This window comes from Eubalaena glacialis, chromosome 7, assembly GCF_028564815.1.
Source record: "Eubalaena glacialis isolate mEubGla1 chromosome 7, mEubGla1.1.hap2.+ XY, whole genome shotgun sequence".
NCBI lineage: Eukaryota > Metazoa > Chordata > Mammalia > Artiodactyla > Balaenidae > Eubalaena > Eubalaena glacialis.
In genome coordinates this window covers 15,898,871-15,919,053 of record NC_083722.1, presented here as the reverse complement: position 1 = coordinate 15,919,053, position 20,183 = coordinate 15,898,871, and the positions used below count along the sequence as shown (strand labels likewise).

At 40.3% G+C, this 20,183-nt stretch overlaps 1 protein-coding gene across 6 annotated transcripts in view; it reads left to right on the top strand.

The window, feature by feature from the left end:
• The window catches only part of MBOAT1 (membrane bound O-acyltransferase domain containing 1), a 167,985-nt gene that overhangs the window by 64,421 nt on the left and 83,381 nt on the right, over positions 1-20,183 (top strand). For all 6 annotated transcript variants that reach the window (XM_061194862.1, XM_061194859.1, XM_061194858.1 and 3 more), the window contains one exon: positions 19,998-20,053. In XM_061194862.1, the coding sequence (XP_061050845.1) occupies positions 19,998-20,053 (56 nt within the window). The remainder of the gene's footprint in view (positions 1-19,997; positions 20,054-20,183) is intronic.

Here is a 20,183-nt window from a genome sequence, read left to right as displayed (position 1 = left end):
ACAAAGATAACAATATAGTCATGAAGTTATAGCATTAAAAGTAATTTTATTTTATTTTTAACAATAACATACATGTGTCCCTTAGAGGGTTAATTGTAATCCCTTGATTTTTTTTAATATATATATTTTTTAACATCTTTATTGGAGTATAATTGCTTTACAATGGTGTGCTAGTTTCTGCTGTATAACAAAGTGAATCAGCTATACATATACATACATCCCCATATCTCCTCCCTCTTGCATCTCACTCCAACCCTCCCTCTCCCACCCCTCTAGGTGGACACAAAGCACTGAGCTGATCTCCCTGTGCTATGTGGCTGCTTCCCACTAGCTAGCTATTTTACATTTGGTAGTGTGTATATGTCCATGCCACTCTCTCACTTTATTCCAGCTTACCTTTCCCCCTCCCTGTGTCCTCAAGTCCATTCTCTACGTCTGCGTCTTTATTCCTGTCCTGCCCCTAGGTTCTTCAGAACCTTTTTTTTTTTTTTTTTTTTTTTTTTTTTTTAGATTCCATATATATGTGTTAGCATATGGTATTTGTTTTTCTCTTTCTGACTTAGTTCACTCTGTATGACAGTCTCTAGGTCCATCCACCTCACTACAAATAACTCAATTTTGTTTCTTTTTATGGCTGAGTAATATTCTATTGTATATATGTGCCACATCTTCTTTATCCATTCATCAGTCGATGGACACTTAGGTTGCTTCTATGTCCTGGCTATTGTAAATAGAGCTGCAATGAACATTGTGGTACATGACTCTTTTTGAATGATGGTTTTCTCAGGGTATATGCCCAGTAGTGGGACTGCTGGGTTGTATGGTAGTTCTATTTTTAGTTTTTTGAGGAACCTCCATACTGTTCTCCATACTGGCTGTATCAATTTACATTCCCACCAACAGTGCAAGAGGGTTCCCTTTTCTCCACACCCTCTCCAGCATTTATTGTCTGTAGATTTTTTGATGATGGCCATTCTGACCGATGTGAAGTGATATCTCATTGTAGTTTTGATTTGCATTTCTCTAATGATTAGTGATGTCGAGCATCGTTTCATGTGTTTGATGGCAATCTGTATATCTTCTTTGGAGAAATGTCTGTTTAGGTCTTCTGCCCATTTTTGGATTGGGCTGTTTGTTTTTTTGATATTGAGCTGCATGAGCGCTTGTATATTTTAGAGATTAATCCTTTGTCAGTTGCTTCATTTGTAAAGATTTTCTCCCATTCTGAGGGTTGTCTTTTTGTCTTGTTTATGGTTTCTTTTGCTGTGCAAAAGCTTTTAAGTTTCATTAGGTCCCATTTGTTTATTTTTGTTTTTATTTCCATTTCTCTAGGAGGTGGGTCAAAAAGGATCTTGCTGTGATTTATGTCATGGAGTGTTCTGCTTGTGTTTTCCTCTAAGAGTTTCATAGTGTCTGGCCTTACATTTAGGTCTTTAATCCATTTTGAGTTTATTTTTGTGTATGGTGTTAGGGAGTGTTCTAATTTCATTCTTTTACATGTAGCTGTCCAGTTTTACCAGCACCACTTATTGAAGAGTCTGTCTTTTCTCCACTGCATATTCTTGCCTCCTTTATCAAAGATAAGGTGACCATATGTGAGTGGGTTTATCTCTGGGCTTTCTATCCTGTTCCATTGATCTATATTTCTGTTTTTGTGCCAGTACCATACTGTCTTGATTACTGTAGCTTTGTAGTATAGTCTGAAGTCAGGGAGTCTGATTCCTCCAGCTCCATTTTTCTTTCTCAAGATTGCTTTGGCTATTCGGGGTCTTTTGTGTTTTCATACAAATTGTGAAATTTTTTGTTCTAGTTCTGTGAAAAATGCCATTGGTAGTTTGATAGGGATTGCACTGAATCTGTAGATTGCTTTAGGTAGTATAGTCATTCTCACAATGTTGATTCTTCCAATCCAAGAACATGGTATATCTCTCCATCTGCTTGGACCGTCTTTAATTTCTGCCATCAGTGTCTTATAATTTTCTGCATACAGGTCTTTTGTCTCCCTAGGTAGGTTTATTCCTAGGTATTTTATTCTTTTTGTTGCAGTGGTAAGTGGGAGTGTTTCCTTAATTTCTCTTTCAGATTTTTCATCATTAGTGTATAGGAATGCAAGAGATTTCTGTGCATTAATTTTCTATCCTGCTACTTTATCAAATTCATTGCTTAGCTCTATTAGTTTTCTGGTAGCATCTTTAGGATTGTCTATGTATAGTATCATGTCATCTGCAAACAGTGACAGCTTTACTTTTTCTTTTCCATCTTGTATTCCTTTTATTTCTTTTTCTTCTCTGATTGCTGTGTCTAAAACTTCCAAAACTATGTTGAATAATAGTGGTGAGAGTGGGCAACCTTATCTTGTTCCTGATCTTAGTGGAAATGGTTTCAGTTTTTCACCATTGAGGATGATGTTGGCTGTGGGTTTGTCATATATGGCCTTTATTATGTTGAGGAAAGTTCTCTCTATGCCTACTTTCTGGAGAGTTTTTATCGTAAATTGGTGTTGAATTTTGTCAAAAGCTTTCTCTGCATCTATTGAGATGATCATATGGTTTTTCTCCTTCAATTTGTTAATATGGTGTATCATGTTGATTGATTTGCATATATTGAAGAATCCTTGCATTCCTGGGATAAACCCCACTTGATCATAATGTATGATCCTTTTAATGTGCTGTTGGATTCTGTTTGCTAGTATTTTGTTGAGGATTTTTGCATCTATGTTCATCAGTGATATTGGCCTGTAGTTTTCTTTCTTTGTGACATCTTTGTCTGGTCTTGGTATCAGGGTGATGGTCGCCTCGTATAATGAGTTTGGGAGTGTTCCTCCCTCTGCAATATTTTGGAAGAGTTTCAGAAGGATAGGTGTTAGCTCTTCTCTAAATGTTTGATAGAATTCGTCTGTGAAGCCATCTGGTCCTGGGCTTTTGTTTGTTGGAAGATTTTTAATCACAGTTTCAATTTCAGTGCTTTTGATTGTTCTGTTTATATTTTCTCTTTCTTCCTGGTTCAGTCTCGGAAGGTTGTGCTTTTCTAAGAATTTGTCCATTTCTTTGAGGTTGTCCATTTTATTGGCATAGAGTTACTTGTAGTAATCTCCCATGATCCTTTGTATTTCTGCAATGTCAGTTGTTACTTCTCCTTTTTCATTTTTAATCTATTGATTTGAGTCTTCTCCCTTTTTTCTTGATGAGTCTGGCTAATGGTTTATCAGTTTTGTTTATCTTCTCACAGATTTTATTTGTTTTTATTTGTTTTATTGATCTTTGCTATCATTTCCTTCATTTCTTTTTCATTTATTTCTGATCTGATCCTTATGATTTCTTTCCTTCTGCTAACTTTGGGGTTTTTTTTGTTCTTCTTTCTCTAATTGCTTTAGGTGTAAGGTTAGGTTGTTTATTTGAGGTTTTTCTTCTTTCTTGAGGTAGGATTGTATTGCTATAAACTTCCCTCTTAGAACTGCTTTTGCTGCATCCCATAGGTTTTGGGTCGTCGTGTTTTCATTGTCATTTGTTTCTAGGTAATTTTTGATTTCCTGTTTGATTTCTTCAATGACCTCTTGGTTATTTAGTAGTGTATTGTTTAGCCTCCACGTGTTTGTATTTTTTACAGATTTTTTCCTGTAATTGATATCTAGTCTCATAGCGTTGTGGTCGGAAAAGATACTTGATACGATTTCAATTTTCGTAAATTTACCAAGGCTTGATTTGTGACCCAAGATATGATCTATCCTGGAGAATGTTGCATGAGCACTTAAGAAGAAAGTGTATTCTGCTGTTTTTGGATGGAATGTCCTATAAATATCAATTAAGTCCATCTTGTTTAATGTGTCATTTAAAGCTTGTGTTTCCTTATTTATTTTCATTTTGGATGATCTGTCCATTGGTGAAAGTGGGGTGTTAAAAGTCCCCTACTATGATTGTGTTACTGTCAATTTCCCCTTTTATGGCTGTTAGCATTGGCCTTATGCATTGAGGTGCTCCTATGCTGGGTGCATAAATATTTACAGTTGTGTCTTGGATTGATCCCTTGATTAGTATGTAGTGTCCTTCTTTGTCTCTTGTAATAGTCTTTATTTTAAAGTCTATTTTGTCTGATATGAGAATTGCTATTCCAGCTTTCTTTTGATTTCCATTTGCATGGAATATCTTTTTCCATCCCGTCACTGTCAGTCTGTATGTGTCCCTAGGTCTGAAGTGGGTCTCTTGTAGACAGCATATGTATGGGTCTTCTTTTTGTGTGCATTCAGCCAGTCTATGTCTTTTGGTTGGAGCATTTAATCCATTTACATTTAAGGTAGTTATCGATATGTATGTCCCTATTACCATTTTCTTAATTCTTTTGGGTTTGTTATTGTAGGTCCTTTTCTTCTCTTGTGTTTACCACTTAGAGAAGTTCCTTTAGCATTTGTTGTAGAGCTGGGTTGGTGGTGCTGAATTCTCTTAACTTTTGCTTGTCTGTAAAGGTTTTAATTTGTGCATTGAATCTGAATGACATCCTTGCTGGGTAGAGTAATCTTGGTTGTAGGTTTTTCCCTTTCATCACTTTAAATATGTCTTGCCACTCCCTTCTGGCTTGCAGAGTTTCTGCTGAATGATCAGCTGTTAACCTTATGGGGATTCCCTTGTATGTTATTTGTTGTTTTTCCCTTGCTGCTTTTAATATTTTTTCTTTGTATTTAATTGTTGATAGTTTGAGTAATATGTGTCTTTGTGTGTTTCTCCTTGGATTTATCCTGTATGGGACTCTCTGTGCTTCCTGGACTTGATTGACCATTTCCTTTCCCATATTAGGGAAGTTTTCAACTATAATCTCTTCAAATATTTTCTCAGTCCCTTTCTTTTTCTCTTCTTCTTCTAGGACCCCTGTAATTCGAATTTTGGTGCATTTAATGCTGTCCCAGAAGTCTCTAAGACTGTCCTCAATTCTTTTCATTCTTTTTTTTTCTTTTTTCTTTATTCTGCTCTGCAGTAGTTATTTCCACCATTTTATATTCCAGGTCGCTTATCCCTTTTTCTGCCTCAGTTATTCTGCTATTGATTCCTTCTAGAGAATTTTAAATTTCATTTATTGTGTTGTTCATCATGATTTGTTTGCTCTTTAGTTCTTCTAGGTCGCTGTGAAACATTTCTTGTATTTTGTCCATTCTATTTCCAAGATTTTGGATCATCTTTACTATCATTACTCTGAATTCTTTTTCAGGTAGACTGCCTATTTCCTCTCCATTTGTTTGGTCTGGTGGGTTTTTACCTTGCTCCTTCATCTGCTGTGTATTTCTCTATCTTCTCATTTTGCTTAACTTACTCTGTTTGGGGTCTCCGTTTTGCAGGCTGCAGGTTCGTAGTTCCTGTTGTTTTTGGTGTCTGCTCCCAGGCAGACACCAAAGATTGGTTAAGTGGGTTGTGTAGGCTTCCTGGTGGAGGGGACTGGTGCCTGTGTTCTGGTGGATGAGACTGGATCTTGTCTTTATGGTGGGCAGGACCACGTCCGGTGGTGTTTTTTGGGGTGTCTGTGAACTTATTATGATTTTAGGCAACCTCTCTGCTAATGGGTGGGTTTGTGTTCCTGTCTTGCTAGTTGTTTGGCATAGGGTGTCCAGCACTGTAGCTTGCTGGTCATTGAGTGGAGCTTGGTCTTAGCGTTGAGATGGAGATCTCTGGGAGATCTTTCACTGTATGATATTACTTGGGGCCGGGAGGTCTCTGGTGGACCAATGTCCTAAACTCAGCTCTCCCACTTCAGAGGCACAGTCCTGACACCTGGCCTGAACACCAAGACCCTGTCAGCCACATTGCTCAGAAAAGGGAGAAAAAAGGAAGGAAGGAAGGAAGGAAGGAAAGGAAAGAAAAGGAAGGAAGAGAGAAAGAAAGGAAGGAAGAAAGAAGGAAGGAAGGAAAATAAAGAAGAAAGGAAAAAGAAAGAAAGAAAGGCAAGAAAGAAAGAATAAAATAAAGTTGTTAAAATAGAAAATAATTATTAAAAATAAAAAAGTAATTAAAAAAAAGGAAAGAGAGAAAGAAAGAAGAGAGCAACTAAACCAAAAAACAAATCCACCAATGATAACAAGCACTAAAAACTATACTAAAGAAAAACCAAAAAGACCCCCCAAAATGGACAGTCAGAACCATAGGACAAATGGCAAAAGCAAAGCTATACAGACAAAATCACACAAAGGAGCATACACATACACAGTCACAAAAAGAGAAAAAGGAAAAAATATATATATAAAAAAATAAAGAAAGGAAGAGAGCAACCAAATCAATAAACAAATCTACCAAGGATAATAAGCTCTAAATACTAAACTAAGATAAATATAAAACCAGAAACAAATTAGACGCAGAAAGCAAACCCTAAGTCTACAGTTGCTCCCAAAGTCCACCGCCTCAATTTTGGGATGATTCATTGTCTATTCAGATATTCCACAGATGCAGGTACATCAAGTTGACTGTGGAGATTTAATCCACTGCTTCTGAGGCTGCTGGGAGAGATTTTTCTTTCTCTTCTTTGTTCCCACAGCTCCCAGGGTTCAGCTTTGGATTTGCCCCTGCCTCTGCGTGTAGGTCGCCTGAGGGTGTCTGTTCTTCGCTCAGACAGGACGGGGTTAAAGGAGCAGCTGATTCGAGGACTCTGGCTCACTCAGGCCGGGGGGAGGGAGGGGTACGGATGCGGGGCGAGCCTGCGGCGGCAGAGGCTGGCGTGACGTTGCACGAGCCTGAGGCGCGCCGTGTGTTCTCCCGGAGAAGTTGTCCCTGGATCACTGGACCCTGGCAGTGGCGGGCTGCACAGGCTCCCGGGAGGGGCGGCGTGTAGAGTGACCTGTGCTCGCACACAGGCTTCTTGGTGGTGGCAGCAGCAGCCTTAGCGTCTCATGCCCGTCTCTGGCATCTGCGCTGGTAGCCGCGGCTCGCGCCTGTCTCTGGAGCTTGTTTAGGCGGTGCTCTGAATCCCCTCTCCTCATACACCCTGAAACAATGGTCTCCTGCCTCTTTGGCAGGTCCAGAGTTTTTCCCGGTCTCCCTCCCAGCTAGCTGTGGCGCACTAGCCCCCTTCAGGCTTTGTTCACGCCGCCAACCCCAGTCCTCTCCCTACGATCCGACCGAAGCCCGAGCCTCAGCTCCCAGCCCCGGCCTGCCCCGGTGGGTGAGCAGACAAGCCTCTCGGGCTGGTGAGTGCTGCTTGGCACCGATCCTCTGTGTGGGAATCTCTCCGCTTTGCCCTCCGCACCCCTGTGGCTGCGCTCTCCTCTGTGGCTCCGAAGCTTCCCCCCTCCGCCACCCGCAGTTTCCACCTGTGAAGGGGCTTCCTAGTGTGTGGAAACTTTTCCTCCTTCACAGCTCCCTCCCCAAGGTGCAGGTCCCATCCCTATTCTTTTGTCTCTGTTTTTGCTTTTGCCCTGCCCAGGTACGTGGGGAGTTTCTTGCCTTTTGGGAGGTCTGAGGTCTTCTGCCAGCATTCAGTAGGTGTTCTGTAGGAGTTGTTCCACATGTAGATGTAGTTTTGATGTATTTGTGGGGAGGAAGGTGATCTCCATGTCTTACTCCTCCGCTATCTTGAAGGCCCCCCTTTTTTAAATTATTTATTTATTTATTTTTGGCTGCATTGGGTCTTAGTTGTGGCATGCATGCTCCTCTGCAGTGCGCGGGCTTCTCTCTAGTTGTGGCGTGTAGGCTCCAGAGCGCGCAGCCTCTGTAGTGGCGGCATGTGGGCTCTCTGGTTGTGGTGTGTGGGCTCAGAAGTTGCGCGCCAGCTTAATTGCCCCGCAGCAGGTGGGATCTTAGTTCCCCGAACAGGGATCGAACCCCTGTCCCCTGCATTGGAAGGTGGAATGTTAACCACTGGACCACCAGGGAAGTCTCAAAAGTAATTTTAAATCATGGTCGTAACTTTCTCTAGTGTTTAATCAACAAACATTATTTTTTTTGGTTCAACCTCAGAACTGGGCCCCCCCGCCTGTCCCCCATATTTAGAAGAGTTCCTGGCTCTTCATAGATGTTCACTAAAGGAATGAGTTAAATACTCTAGTATTTGTCAGTCCTTTTTCTTTTTAAATGCTTTCAGGAGCCTCAATTAAACAGCCGCTCCAGCCATATTTGGTTGGGATATTGAACAAAAAACTTTGACTTTAGCCTAAAGTAGATTATTACTTGTTTCTCATCTATATCATCTTTCTTTTTAGGATACAAGTGTATAGTCATTCATTCATTTCTACAACAATTTTTTAGTCTGCAATATGCTATGCACAGTGCCAGGTGCCAGAGACACCGTGCATTTTAGCAGGAGGAGGGGTATTCCTGGCAAAGGGAATAGCTCTGCAGGAGCACAGAAATGTGAGGTGCCTCTGGAGGTCCCAGAAAGCCACCTTCCTTTCCCTACCACCCACATTCTTATGTCAGCAGCCTGGCAGTCCCTAGAATCCGTCCACTGCCCCTCATGCCCACTGCCACCACCCTGGATCACCATGTCTGCACCTTTCCTAATTGGCCATCTTTCCTTCCATCCTGCACCTCTTCTCCAGTCTATGCTGTCTAGAGTATCAAAGCCAATGGTGATTTGGACCTGCTTCCTCTGCTGCATCGCCTCCCTGTGTGCACTGCATGTGGCAGCAATGCAGAAAAGTTTAGGGTCTGTGCATGCGCTTGGTTAGTTCATGTCTCTGCGCCTCTGCCTTACTCGTTCCCCTGATTAGAAGCCCCTTTTCCATCCTTAAGTGCGTGGAAATCTCTCACTTCACTTTTTATAACCCAGCTCAAAGATTACTGCTTTACAGAGCTTTCCCTGCTGGCCGCCTCCTCCCTCCCCCGCCCTCTTCCTTCCATCTAGTGAGTCCCTGAATTTGGACCTTCTGTAGCAGGAGGCCTCTCATCTGCTTTCACTGGCTGGTGCTGCCCATCGCCCATGAATCATACTCACTGAGACCCCAGTGCATGGAGTGTTTGTAGTTGGTGATCATGGGCACTTCTGCTCTCATCCATTGATTTGTATGCTTAGGTAGTGTCATGTGTTTATCCCCACACTTGTTTATTCCAGTTTGTACTTATTATAAATAAGCTGATTATATATGGATGTGAAAGGAGAGAGAGTGGTTTCTCTAAATCTAGGTAGGGTCCTTTGGAAAGCCACCAAAGCAAGTTTAGTATATTAAAAGTAATAGTGGTTGAATTAAATGTAATGTGGCTGAGAAAGCCGAAAGGATCTCAGGGAGGATTATACAAAGTAAAAATTCTGCACTCAGATTGCTCTGCAAGCATCTTTACTTCCTTTTACCTTCTCAATCTTTGTTAGAGGAAACAAGTCTGGAGATAGTGGATGGGGTTTATATAAGAGAGTAGCCATCATTGATCAGATCCACACTCCAAGGAAGAGCTTTGGTCCTGCATTGAAAGGTTCATTCATTCATCATTCAGCAGACCTGACTGAGAACCTATATATGGCAGGCACAATTATAGGAGACAGAGGTGAGCAAAGACTGTGGAATGAATGTACAGTTAACCTCTTTCAGGTTTGTTTAGGAAGGTCAAATGTGAGCATGTCATTGTGTACTGGCTTGACACATGTTTCCCCAAATTCGTGTCCACCTGGAGCCTCAGAATATGTCCTTGTATGGAAATAGGACCTTTGCAGATGTAACTAGCTAAAGTGAGGGCATACTAGATTCGGGTGGGCCCTAAATTCATTATGACTGGTGTCCTTCTAAGAAGGCCACGAGAGAGACAGACACAGAGACACAGAGAGGGAAGATGGCCACGTGAAGATGGAGGCGGAGATAAGAGTGATACAGCTACAAGCCAAGGAACTCCAGGGATTGCCATCAGCCACAAAAGCTAGGAAGAAGCATGGAACAGATTCTCCCTCAGAGCTTCCAGAAAAAACCAACTCGCCAACACCTTGATTGGGACTTTCTGATCTCCGGAACTGTGAGACATTACATTTCTGGTTTTAAGCCCCCCAGTTTGTGGTCATCTGTTATGGCAGCTCTAGGAAATGAATACCCATTTTTATATGATTCCATACCGTTGGATGATCTGACAGCTGTCCCCTGCTCCTGGTCATGCCTCCACTCTCCACGTTTCACTCTGCTCTCGTCACATCTCCTCCTCCAGTGGTTTTGTCCATAAAACTGTAAACTCGTGAATGATTGTTATGCCATTTTTAATATAATCAGAATTGTGGAAAGTTACCGAAAGGAAAAAATAAAGAGCAAATAAAGGGAAAACAGTCATGTGCTTATGAAATGGGGTGGATTTGGGGTTTGACAGCAGGGGAGGATGGAAATCAGTTCCTGTCCATTCCACTTTCAGTGGCATAGGCATAGTCATGATAAATTTCCTTAGGTGATGTTTGTTCTCTGGCATTTTTTGGATCTCCTTGTATTAAGAAATCTCTGACTTTACACACAAAAGTGTAGACTGTTGAATGAGAAAGGACACTTTTGTTTGGGAAAGGATACAACAAAAATGTGTCTGCTCCTGTAAGTAGAATGTGATTTAGATCCCTGATTGTGGAGTGACCATACTTTATCCAGTTCTTGGAGGGTATGTCTTTTTTAAAAAAATTATAGGGCATTATTAAGCAGCAGCATTATTTTTTTTCCTGTCACCATAAATGCACAGTGCCTCACTGATATAAATCCATCTTCTTGGATAATGTCAGAAACATAAATGGAGGGGGTACGTACTGAAATTGACAAGATGTTTTAAATCACAAATGGTCAATAAGAGAGATTCTTTTCCAGTGTCTAGTCTCATTAAGAACATGCAAGCAACCACCAGTTCTCCTTCAGAATGGAATTTGTTTAACACTACTATTTATTTCAGCCTAAAAATCTTATTTAGGATTTTGTTGAGGAATCAAGCAGTGATTTGAAGTTGAACTTGGCGTTTTAAAGCAGCCTGATGTGATAGCTATTCTCTTTTGAGCATGCATGTGAACCTATGTGCTTAACATACTTATTTAGAGTAAGAGCACAGACAGGAATTGAACAGGATTGGATTATGTTAGTGTTTGTGTCCAATGACGTATATATGTTTTTAATTTGGGGGGAGCACATAAACTTGTACTTCAGATGATTCTGGGGCTTGCAGTTTTATTTACCATTCTGAAAGTAATCAAGACTGATGTTAATGGTGAGGATGACACACAAGATACACTTTTATTCGTGCTGCTAATGTAGTTTGTATCAATGTAGAAGCCAGTGTCCTCCGTGTTTTCTCTATGAATATGGGTTATTAACAAAACTGGAACATTTACTGTTCTCCCCGGGGAAGCTCAACAACTGCTTGTAATAAAGCTGATACTTGATTCCTTTTAAGTTGGTGATAGTGAACTGATTCCTTTTTGCTCACAGAAGGGTGCAAATCGAGTTTTCTTCTGAGGGAAGCAGCAAGAAGGAACCTTAATTCCTTTTGCAGGCGAGGCCAGATTCAGGCAGATAATTGCTCTCCCATCATGTTGGCAATTTGGGTTACCCATGTGTTTTTGAAAACATTATGAAATGAGAACTCATACGCTGCTAGTGGGGGTATAAATTGGTACAACCGTTCTGGAAGGCAAGTTAACCATAAATTTTAAGCAAGAATTTTTTTAAAGTTTATATCCTATAATAGGATAAATTCCTAGGAACTGAATTACCTTAAGGAAATCAAATTTATTCATAACAGTGTTCAACTGTTGTCGATAATAGTGCAAAATTGCAAGCTCCTAATTGGTCCAAAAGAGGTGAATGATTAAATTATGGTACTAATATACATCCATTAAAAATGATGTCTTCAAAGAATATTTAATGACATTGGAAAATGCTTACAATATAATGGAAAATCAAAACCACAAAACAAATACATGTATTAAGATTCCATTTTTATGAATGTGGACATGTGTAGAAAAAGTGGAAGGAAATAATAAATGCTAAGACAGTGATTCTGTGTGGGGTTGGGGGGGGTGGTCTTTATTGGTGATTTTAATAATTGTTTTATTATTTTATATGATTATAATAATAAATTCTAAATGTTATTTAAATATATTTGAATGCATACTATGCATGCATATCATGGTGAACTGCAGCCTACACCAGTGGAACAATAGCCGTTTGTGTTCCTGGTTATCCTGTTGGGCATTCTAGAAGTATCACTTGCCCACATCCCTTGGAGTAGTGGAGATCATTGCCCTATTGTTCCAGGCGAGATGTTTTCCTCTGTTGGTTTATGATATCCTGATCACTCCACCTAACCAGCCCAGTATGTGCAAATAACTGGGTTCTATAATATGAACAAAAGAAGAGATTTGCAAAGAGATTTCCAGATTAGTGTATTTCATGTTTCTCCTTCAGTCTGCTGCCAGCTTTTCAGTAATTAGCACCATCACTTGGAATTAAATTCTGAGGACATGAGTATAAGTTATACCAAGTATATTTGGTGGGTTCCTGTTAAAATGGAGAGCTGGTGATTTTGTTGTTGTTGAGTGCCAAAGTATAGAGATTAGATGGGTCTGAACAGATACCAGTGAACTCTGAAGTGAGTCCAGAGGAGTTTCCATTGCCTTCATTTGCAGCCCTAGGAAGCCTGGTGGAAACATGTACTTTCTTTGCTGTGACTCCAGGAGTCCCTTGTTTTCTTCCCCCAGGCTGGCATAGTTGATAGGAGTTTGGGAGCATGGTACTAAAGGTGTAATATCATCACCCCCGTCTTCAGTAATCCAGGGAGCAGGGGGATACTGGAGGGGCAGAAGCAACAGCCTCCTGTCTGTCCCTCAGCTCCTGGGTCTGGGCCATGGGCTGCAGTTTGCATTGTATCTTGGCGCCCCTAGTTGTTGCGCAAGATCCAGCCCCGTCCTAGATTGCGGCTGATTGGAAGTTTGTTGTACTTGGATTCTCCCATCCTGTCAAACTACTTGCTGGCCTGACTCCTTGCTTTCCTAGTATGTATGCATTGTAAGTGGATTTGTATTATAAGCAAAGAATTGATGAAAATATAAAGTATAACTTTTTGCGGCTAAAATTACCTGTTAGGGAAAATAAGATCCTTGAATGTCAGATTTGGCTTGATGCTGTCCAGCCAGCTGTGATTGGTTGGCTCTTTTGACACCTCTAACTGATGACTGCATCATCTCATTGTTCCATCCTAGCTTTACCAGGACAGAGAACTTAACCACTTAAGGTCCAAAGATTAAGGTAAAATAGGCAGGTTATACTGGAATACTGCTCAAAACAGAGTTTTGCTTAGTGTTTTAAAAACAGGTTATTTTTTGTTGGGAGTTAATATGGGAAATGGAAATGGATGAATGGGTACCACTACTGGTAAATTGCCCGAAGTCTGTATCAGAAGGCATTGATTTTATGTGTGTGTGTGTGTGTAGTGGGGAAAGCAGAGTGGCATAGTTCTTTCTTTTTACTCTAAACATACATCCATCTGCCTGTTTTCCCCGTACTTTATTTCCCCCTATATTTCTTTATCCAAATTAGACTAATAATTTTAGGTTCAGGAAGAAAAATTTTTCTTCAGCTTTTTTTTTTTTTTTTAATCATGAAACAAATTCACAGGACAAAAGAGAAGTGGCCCCATCTCAACCCTGCTGGACTCAAACCTTGGTTTCCGATTGGTCAGATGGTTCCCATAGATTCAAGGGCAGGGGCCTCTGACTGGTGAGTGTGTAAAAATCCAAGGACAGGGCCTACTTCTCAGGGGGTGGATAATCTGAGTACAGCTAAGCTTCTAAGGCCTCATTGTCCTGAGGAAGTCCTTTGGCTGCATCAAGGAGCCTTTCTGTGTCCTTCGTGTGCTTGTAGTATGTGCTTCTATCTCCTGGGTTTTGTATTTCTGCCAGAAAAATCATGAATTCCAATCACAGACCAACAAACACGTCTAAGATTATATGATGTTTTGATTAAATGCAACATCGATGGTATTTGAGTGTTTTTAAAATTTATTTATTTATTTATTTATTTAGGCTGCATTGGGTCTTCGTTGCTGTGCGTGGGCTTTCTCTAGTTGCGGCAAGCGGGGGCTACTGTTCGTTGCGGTGCGCGGGCTTATTGCGGTGGCTTCTCTTGTTGCAGAGCACGGGCTCTAGGCACGCTGGCTTCAGTAGTTGTGGTACACGGGCTCTGGAGCGCAGGCTCAGTACTTGTGGCACGCGGGCTTAGTTGCTCTGCGGCATGTGGGATCTTCTCGGATCAGGGCTCGAACCCGTGTCCCCTGCATTGGCAGGTGGATTCTTAACCACTGTGCCACCAGGGAAGTCCCGGTATTTGAGTTTTATCCTAAGTTGGTAACTCTATGGATTTGACTCTGAAATCTCAGTTAGCTGTGCAGTCTGAGTTTGGCATCTGATCTGCCCATCGGTTTAAATAAATTGATCAGTGAAAAGCGTTCAGAATGGACTTCCTCTGAACAGGAGCGTATGGCGCTCTTCCTTACACCCCCAGAAAAGTAAGAATGTAGAAGTTGTCTAACTCCATTTCCTTTTCTGCAAGTTGTCAGTATGTTGTGTTTTATAAGCCCACGATCACATGTGTGAGTCGCTTCTTTTTTTAAGTTGCTAGAAACTTCTTCAGATGTTTAAAACAGAAGCAATATATTATTAAAAGTATAGTCTGGATGATGGGTAACAAAATTTGATCTATAGCTTATTTTTTCCCCCAAAAGGGAGATTTTTTTCCCCTAAAGAATGATAACAATGTGGTTCTTACATAGGCCCAAAGGTACAGATTGAACATGGAGTAATTTTTACTTATTTACATTGATCTAGATGTTCAGTAGTGTGTATTGCATTAGTCTGGGTTCTCTGAGAAGCAGACGCCAACGTGGGAACAGATGTATGAGATTTGTTGGGTGAAATACCTGTGAGGGAAAACAGGGAGGGAACTGGATGAGGCTGGGAGAGCCATCAGATTAAAATGCACGTCTCACCCCTGAGATGGGAGAGGGAAGGAAGGAAGGGAGGTCTTGGACTGCAGTGCAGTTCTGCGCGTGTTTCAGCGAGTTCAAGGATAAGTCCTCGAGCTGGAATTCCCAGGCTGAGGAGCGCCACGCCTGGTCTGGGGGGCGTGGCTACGCTGCTGTGCTCAGTCATTGGCTGGACGCAGCCTCAGGGAGGCGTGGGACGAGCCCCAGCAAGGTGGTGGCGTCAGAGGGTGCAGCTGCAGCCAGCCAGTTACGCTCCCTCAGCAGCCAATCTGAGAGGTGCTTTCTCATGCCCACCACTTCTAAGAATAGACTCTAAATGCTTTGCTGAACATGTGCCTAGTTATGGAATACATTAACCCCAGAAAGAGGAAAACAAATGTTACATTTCTGTAGAGGCAGAAGGTCAGGCTAATTCCATGACACATTTCCTTTATGGATATATCAATTTTTTAGACCCTTTTAAAATGAAGTTGTGAATTAAATCAAATGTAGGAACTTGGTTTGCAAATTGCATGGTCACCAGAATGTGTGTCTCAAAACACAAAAAATTTGTGCTGGGCTTTGTGTAAAGAAGACTGGGAGTTTAAGTCCTATTACTGATTCCTCAGGCTTACAACCTTACAGGGGAAAAAAGCACAAAGAGGCTTTGAAAACAAAAACAGTCATATTTGGCAACTACATTGAATGTGAGGCTTAGTGTGAGTCCCTTTTGAGAAAAACAGCTCTCGGCATCTGTTATACATTCTGGGTCAGAGGTCTTGTTGAATATCAAGAAGATGGGCTGTGAAGTTATGTATTTGTCTGTAAGACGAAATTGCTCTTATAAAAAGTTTTGATGTAATCCTTATTTCTAGGACCCAAACCTCCGTGTTCTGGAAGCAGTTATTTTTTTCACTATACAAGAGAGTGGTCAAAATTAGTGTCAGCTGTGAGCATGTCTTGCTACCCTAGAATGACCACTTTGGGGGCTCCCTTGTCTGCCACCCCCCACTTCTCCCCAGTCCTGGAGAGCAAGTCACCCCTCCCTTCCACAGTCAGACAACTCACTTCCCCTTCTCTTCGCCTTACCCAACATTAGGAAGCTTGTTTCAAACGTTGGCCACTGGACTTTTACAAATAAGATATAAAGTTGGGCGTAGGTGTTAAGATTTCAAAGGGCATTTGTTGACACTTTCTTTAAAATAGTTTATCTTATTAGTTTATATTGACAGTTTAAAATATTACATGCTTATTATTTTAAAGAGATGGAAAATGAAAATGAGAACGAGAGGAATTAAAGAAAATGGACTCACAGAGAGGTGGCCGAGTGCAGTGGACACATCAGCCTTGGCCTAAAGATGGTTTGCGTCTGATCCCATCCTGCCACACCTGGGCGTGGCCTGAGCTCAGGGCACAGAGGCTGTGTGGCATCCTAGGTTTATCCCAGGGATGCTGTCACAGGACGTTGACCAAACCTCAGCTTTCTATGTAAATGAGTCATCAGTCCAGACGGGTCAGAGATGGCAAGTTCAATAAGAAGCTATGAGAATGGAGATCAGATAACCAGGCTAAACTTAGAAGGTTTGAAGGAAAGTAGGGTAGTTGGGCAGTGGGATTTTATCTCTTCTCATTGGGCAAGGATAGAGCTATTAAAGGTACTAAGCTAGGCCAAATGATTGGAAAAACAGATGTCTTTTTTTTAATTAATTTTTTATTGGAGTATAGTTGATTTACAATGTTGTGTTCGTTTCTGCTGTGCAGCAAAGTGAGTTGGTTATACATACACATATATCCACTCGTTTTTAGATTTTATTCCCATATAGGTCATTACAGAGTATTGAATAGAGTTCCCTGTGCTATTCAGTAGGTTCTTATTAGTTATCTGTTATCTGTTCTACATATAGTAGTGTGTATACGTCAAACCCAGTCTCCCAATTTATCCTTCCCTCCCTTACCCTCCCTGGTAACCACAAGTTTGTTTTCTACATCTGTGACTCTATTCTGTTTTGTAAATAGGTTCCTTTGTACCATTTTTTAGATTCCACATATAAGCGATATGATATTTGTCTGTCTTTGTCTGACTTACTTCACTCAGTATGATAATCTCTAGGTCCAACCATGTCGCTGCAAATGGCATTTTTTCATTCTTTTTTATGGCTGAGTAATATTCCATTGTGTGTGTGTGTGTGTGTCTGTGTGTGTGTGTGTGTGTGTGTATGTACACACTACATCTTTTTTATCCATTCCTCCATTGATGGACATTTAGGTTGATTCCACATCATGGTTATTGTAAAAAGTGCTGCAATGAACGTTGAGGTGGATGTATCATTTCAAATTATGGTTTTCTCTGGATATATCCCCAGGAGTGGGATTGCTGGATCATATGGTAGCTCTATTTTTAGTTTTTTAAGGAACCTCCATACTGTTCTCCATAGTGGCTGTACCAATTTACATTCCCACCAACAGTGTAAGAGGGTTCCCTTTTCTCCACACCCTCGCCAGCATTTACTGTTTGTAGATTTTTTTGATGATGGCCAGTCTAACCGGTGTGAGGTGATACCTCATTGTAGTTTTGATTTGCATTTCTCTAATAATTAGTGATGTTGAGCATCTTTTCATGTGCCTCTTGGCCATCTGTATGTCTTCTTTGGAGAAATGTGTATTTAGATCTTCTGCCCATTTTTTGATTGGGTTGTTTGTTTTTTTGATATTGAACTGCATGTGCTATTTGTGTATTTTGGAGATTAATCCCTTGTCAGCTGCTTCGTTTGCAAATATTTTCTCCCATTCTGTGGGTTTTCTTTTCGTTTTATTGATGGTTTCCTTCACAGTGTAAAAGCTTTTAAGTTTAATTAGGTCCCATTTGTTTATTTTTATTTTCATTACTCTCAGAGGTGGATCGAAAAAGATCTTGCTGCAATTTATGTCAGAGAGTGTTCTGCCTATGTTTCCAAGAGTTTTATAGTGTCTGGCCTTACATTTAGATCTTTAATCCATTTTGAGTTTATTTTAGTGTATGGTGTTAGAGAATGTTCTAGTTTCATTCTTTTACGTGTAGCTGTTCAGTTTTCAGGTGTCGTTTTAATTGCAGCTTTATTGAGATATAATTCACATACAATGCAATTCACCCACTTAAAGTATACAATTCAGCAGGTTTTAACACATATGCAGAGTGAATTTACAGAGTGTAACCATTTTACCACAGTTAATTTTACAACATTTTCATCACCCACCCAACCCAAAGAAACCTGTATGCATTAGCTATCACTCCTCATTTCCTCCCAATTCCCCCAGACTTAGGCACCCAGCAATCCATTTCTCTGTGGATTTGCCTAGTCTAGATATTTCATATAAATGGAATCATACAATATGTGGCCATTTATGTCTGGCTTTTTTCACTTAGCGTAGTGTTTTCAAGGTCTATCCATGTTGTAGCATGTATCAGTACTTTATTGTTTTTATTGCTGAATAATATTCTATTAGAGGGACATATCACATTTTATTTATCCATTCATCAGTTGATGGACATTTGGGTTATTTCTTTTTGGGCTGTTATGAATAATGTTGCTCTGAACATGTATGTACAAGTTTTTGTGTAGACATGTTTTTATTTCTCATGGGTATATACCTAGGAGTGGAATTGCTTGGTCATGTGGTAATTCTATGTTTAACGTTTTGAGGAACTGCCAGACTGTTTCTCAGGTAGCTGCACCATTTAATATTCCCACCAGTAATGTGTGAGGGTTCCAATTCTTCACCTTGTGGCCAACACAATCTGTCTTTTTGATTCTGGTCATCCTAGTGCTTGCGAAGTCATATTTCATTGTGGTTTTGATTTGCATTTCTCTGATGGTTGATTACTAGTGAGCATCTTTTCATGTGCTTATTCACCATTTGTATATCTTTTTTTAATATAAATGTCCATTCAGATCTTTTGGCCATTCTTAAATTGTTACTTTTGTCTTTTTATTATTGAGTTGGAAGTGTTCTTTATATAGTCTAGTACGAGTTCCTTAGCAGATATATGATTTGCACATATTTTCATGCATTCTGTGAATTTCACTTTCTTGGTTGTGTGTGTCCTTTGAAGCACAAAATTTTAAGTTTTAATGATATCCATTTAATCTATTTTTTCCTTTTGTTACTTGTGCTTTTGGTGTTACATCTAAGAAGTCATCGCCAAATCTAAGGTCATGAAGATTTATGCCTGTGTTTTCTTCTAACAGTTTTATAGTTTAGCTCTTATATTTAGGTCTTTGGACCATTTTTAGTTACTTTTTGTATGCTTTTTATGTGGATATCTAGTTGTCCCATCACTATTTGTTGAAAAGACTATTGCTTCCATTGAATTATCTTTTTGTGTGGGTGTGATTTTTTTTAACATCTTTATTGCAGTATAATTGCTTTACAATGTTGTGTTAGTTTCTGCTACAGTGAATCAGCTATATGTATACATATATATGGGGATATAGGTATACACTGAATTATCTTGACATGCTTGTTGACATGGGTGTCACTTCTTAGGCTTGTATTTGATGGCTTTTTTCAAAATAAGATTGGTGCTATTTTTGGTCACTAAATGGTTTATTTACAGGCAGCTACATTTTACAAATGTATCTTTTACTATGTGTGAATGAAAGAATTGCCTTTAAATAGAACAAAGCATGTTAGAGCATATTAGCATGAAGAAGCCAAAATATATATCCATCCAGGTGGAACCAGGGCACTGGATTAGGTATCTCCCAAACCAGTGCTGCTTACACTTAAGTGTGCATTTGAATTCCATGGAGATCTTGTTAAAATGCAGGTTCTCATTTTCTGGGCTGGGAATGGAGTGTGAGAGTCTGTGTTTCTGACAAGCTCCAGGTGATGTCGGCAGTGCTGGTCCTAGAACTTAGCTTTGAGTAAGAACACAAGAGGGAGTTTCTACGGTGATCTTCTTGTTCACTGTTGCCTATCTACTTATTTAAAGTGATTTGGAAGGGAAAAAAAAATTGTTTGAATTCCATGGTTTTGTATTTTATTTTATAATCTTCAAGATGAAACACTACCATGCCCAGAAATGGAATAAATGTTTTCTCCAGTGGCAGTCCTGCCAACCTTGATTGTTTTCTATCTTCCTTTTAGGCCTTTGATGATTGTCACTCAGAAGATCACAACCTTGGCGTTCCAAGTTCATGACGGTGAGAAAAAGAGCCCTCCTTTTGGTTCTAAGAGTGAGCCTGACCTTCAGAGCTCTTCTTTTCTACTGTATACACAGTCCAAAGGTTAGACAAGGGCTGACAGATCTTGCTGTATCTTGTAAAAAAAATT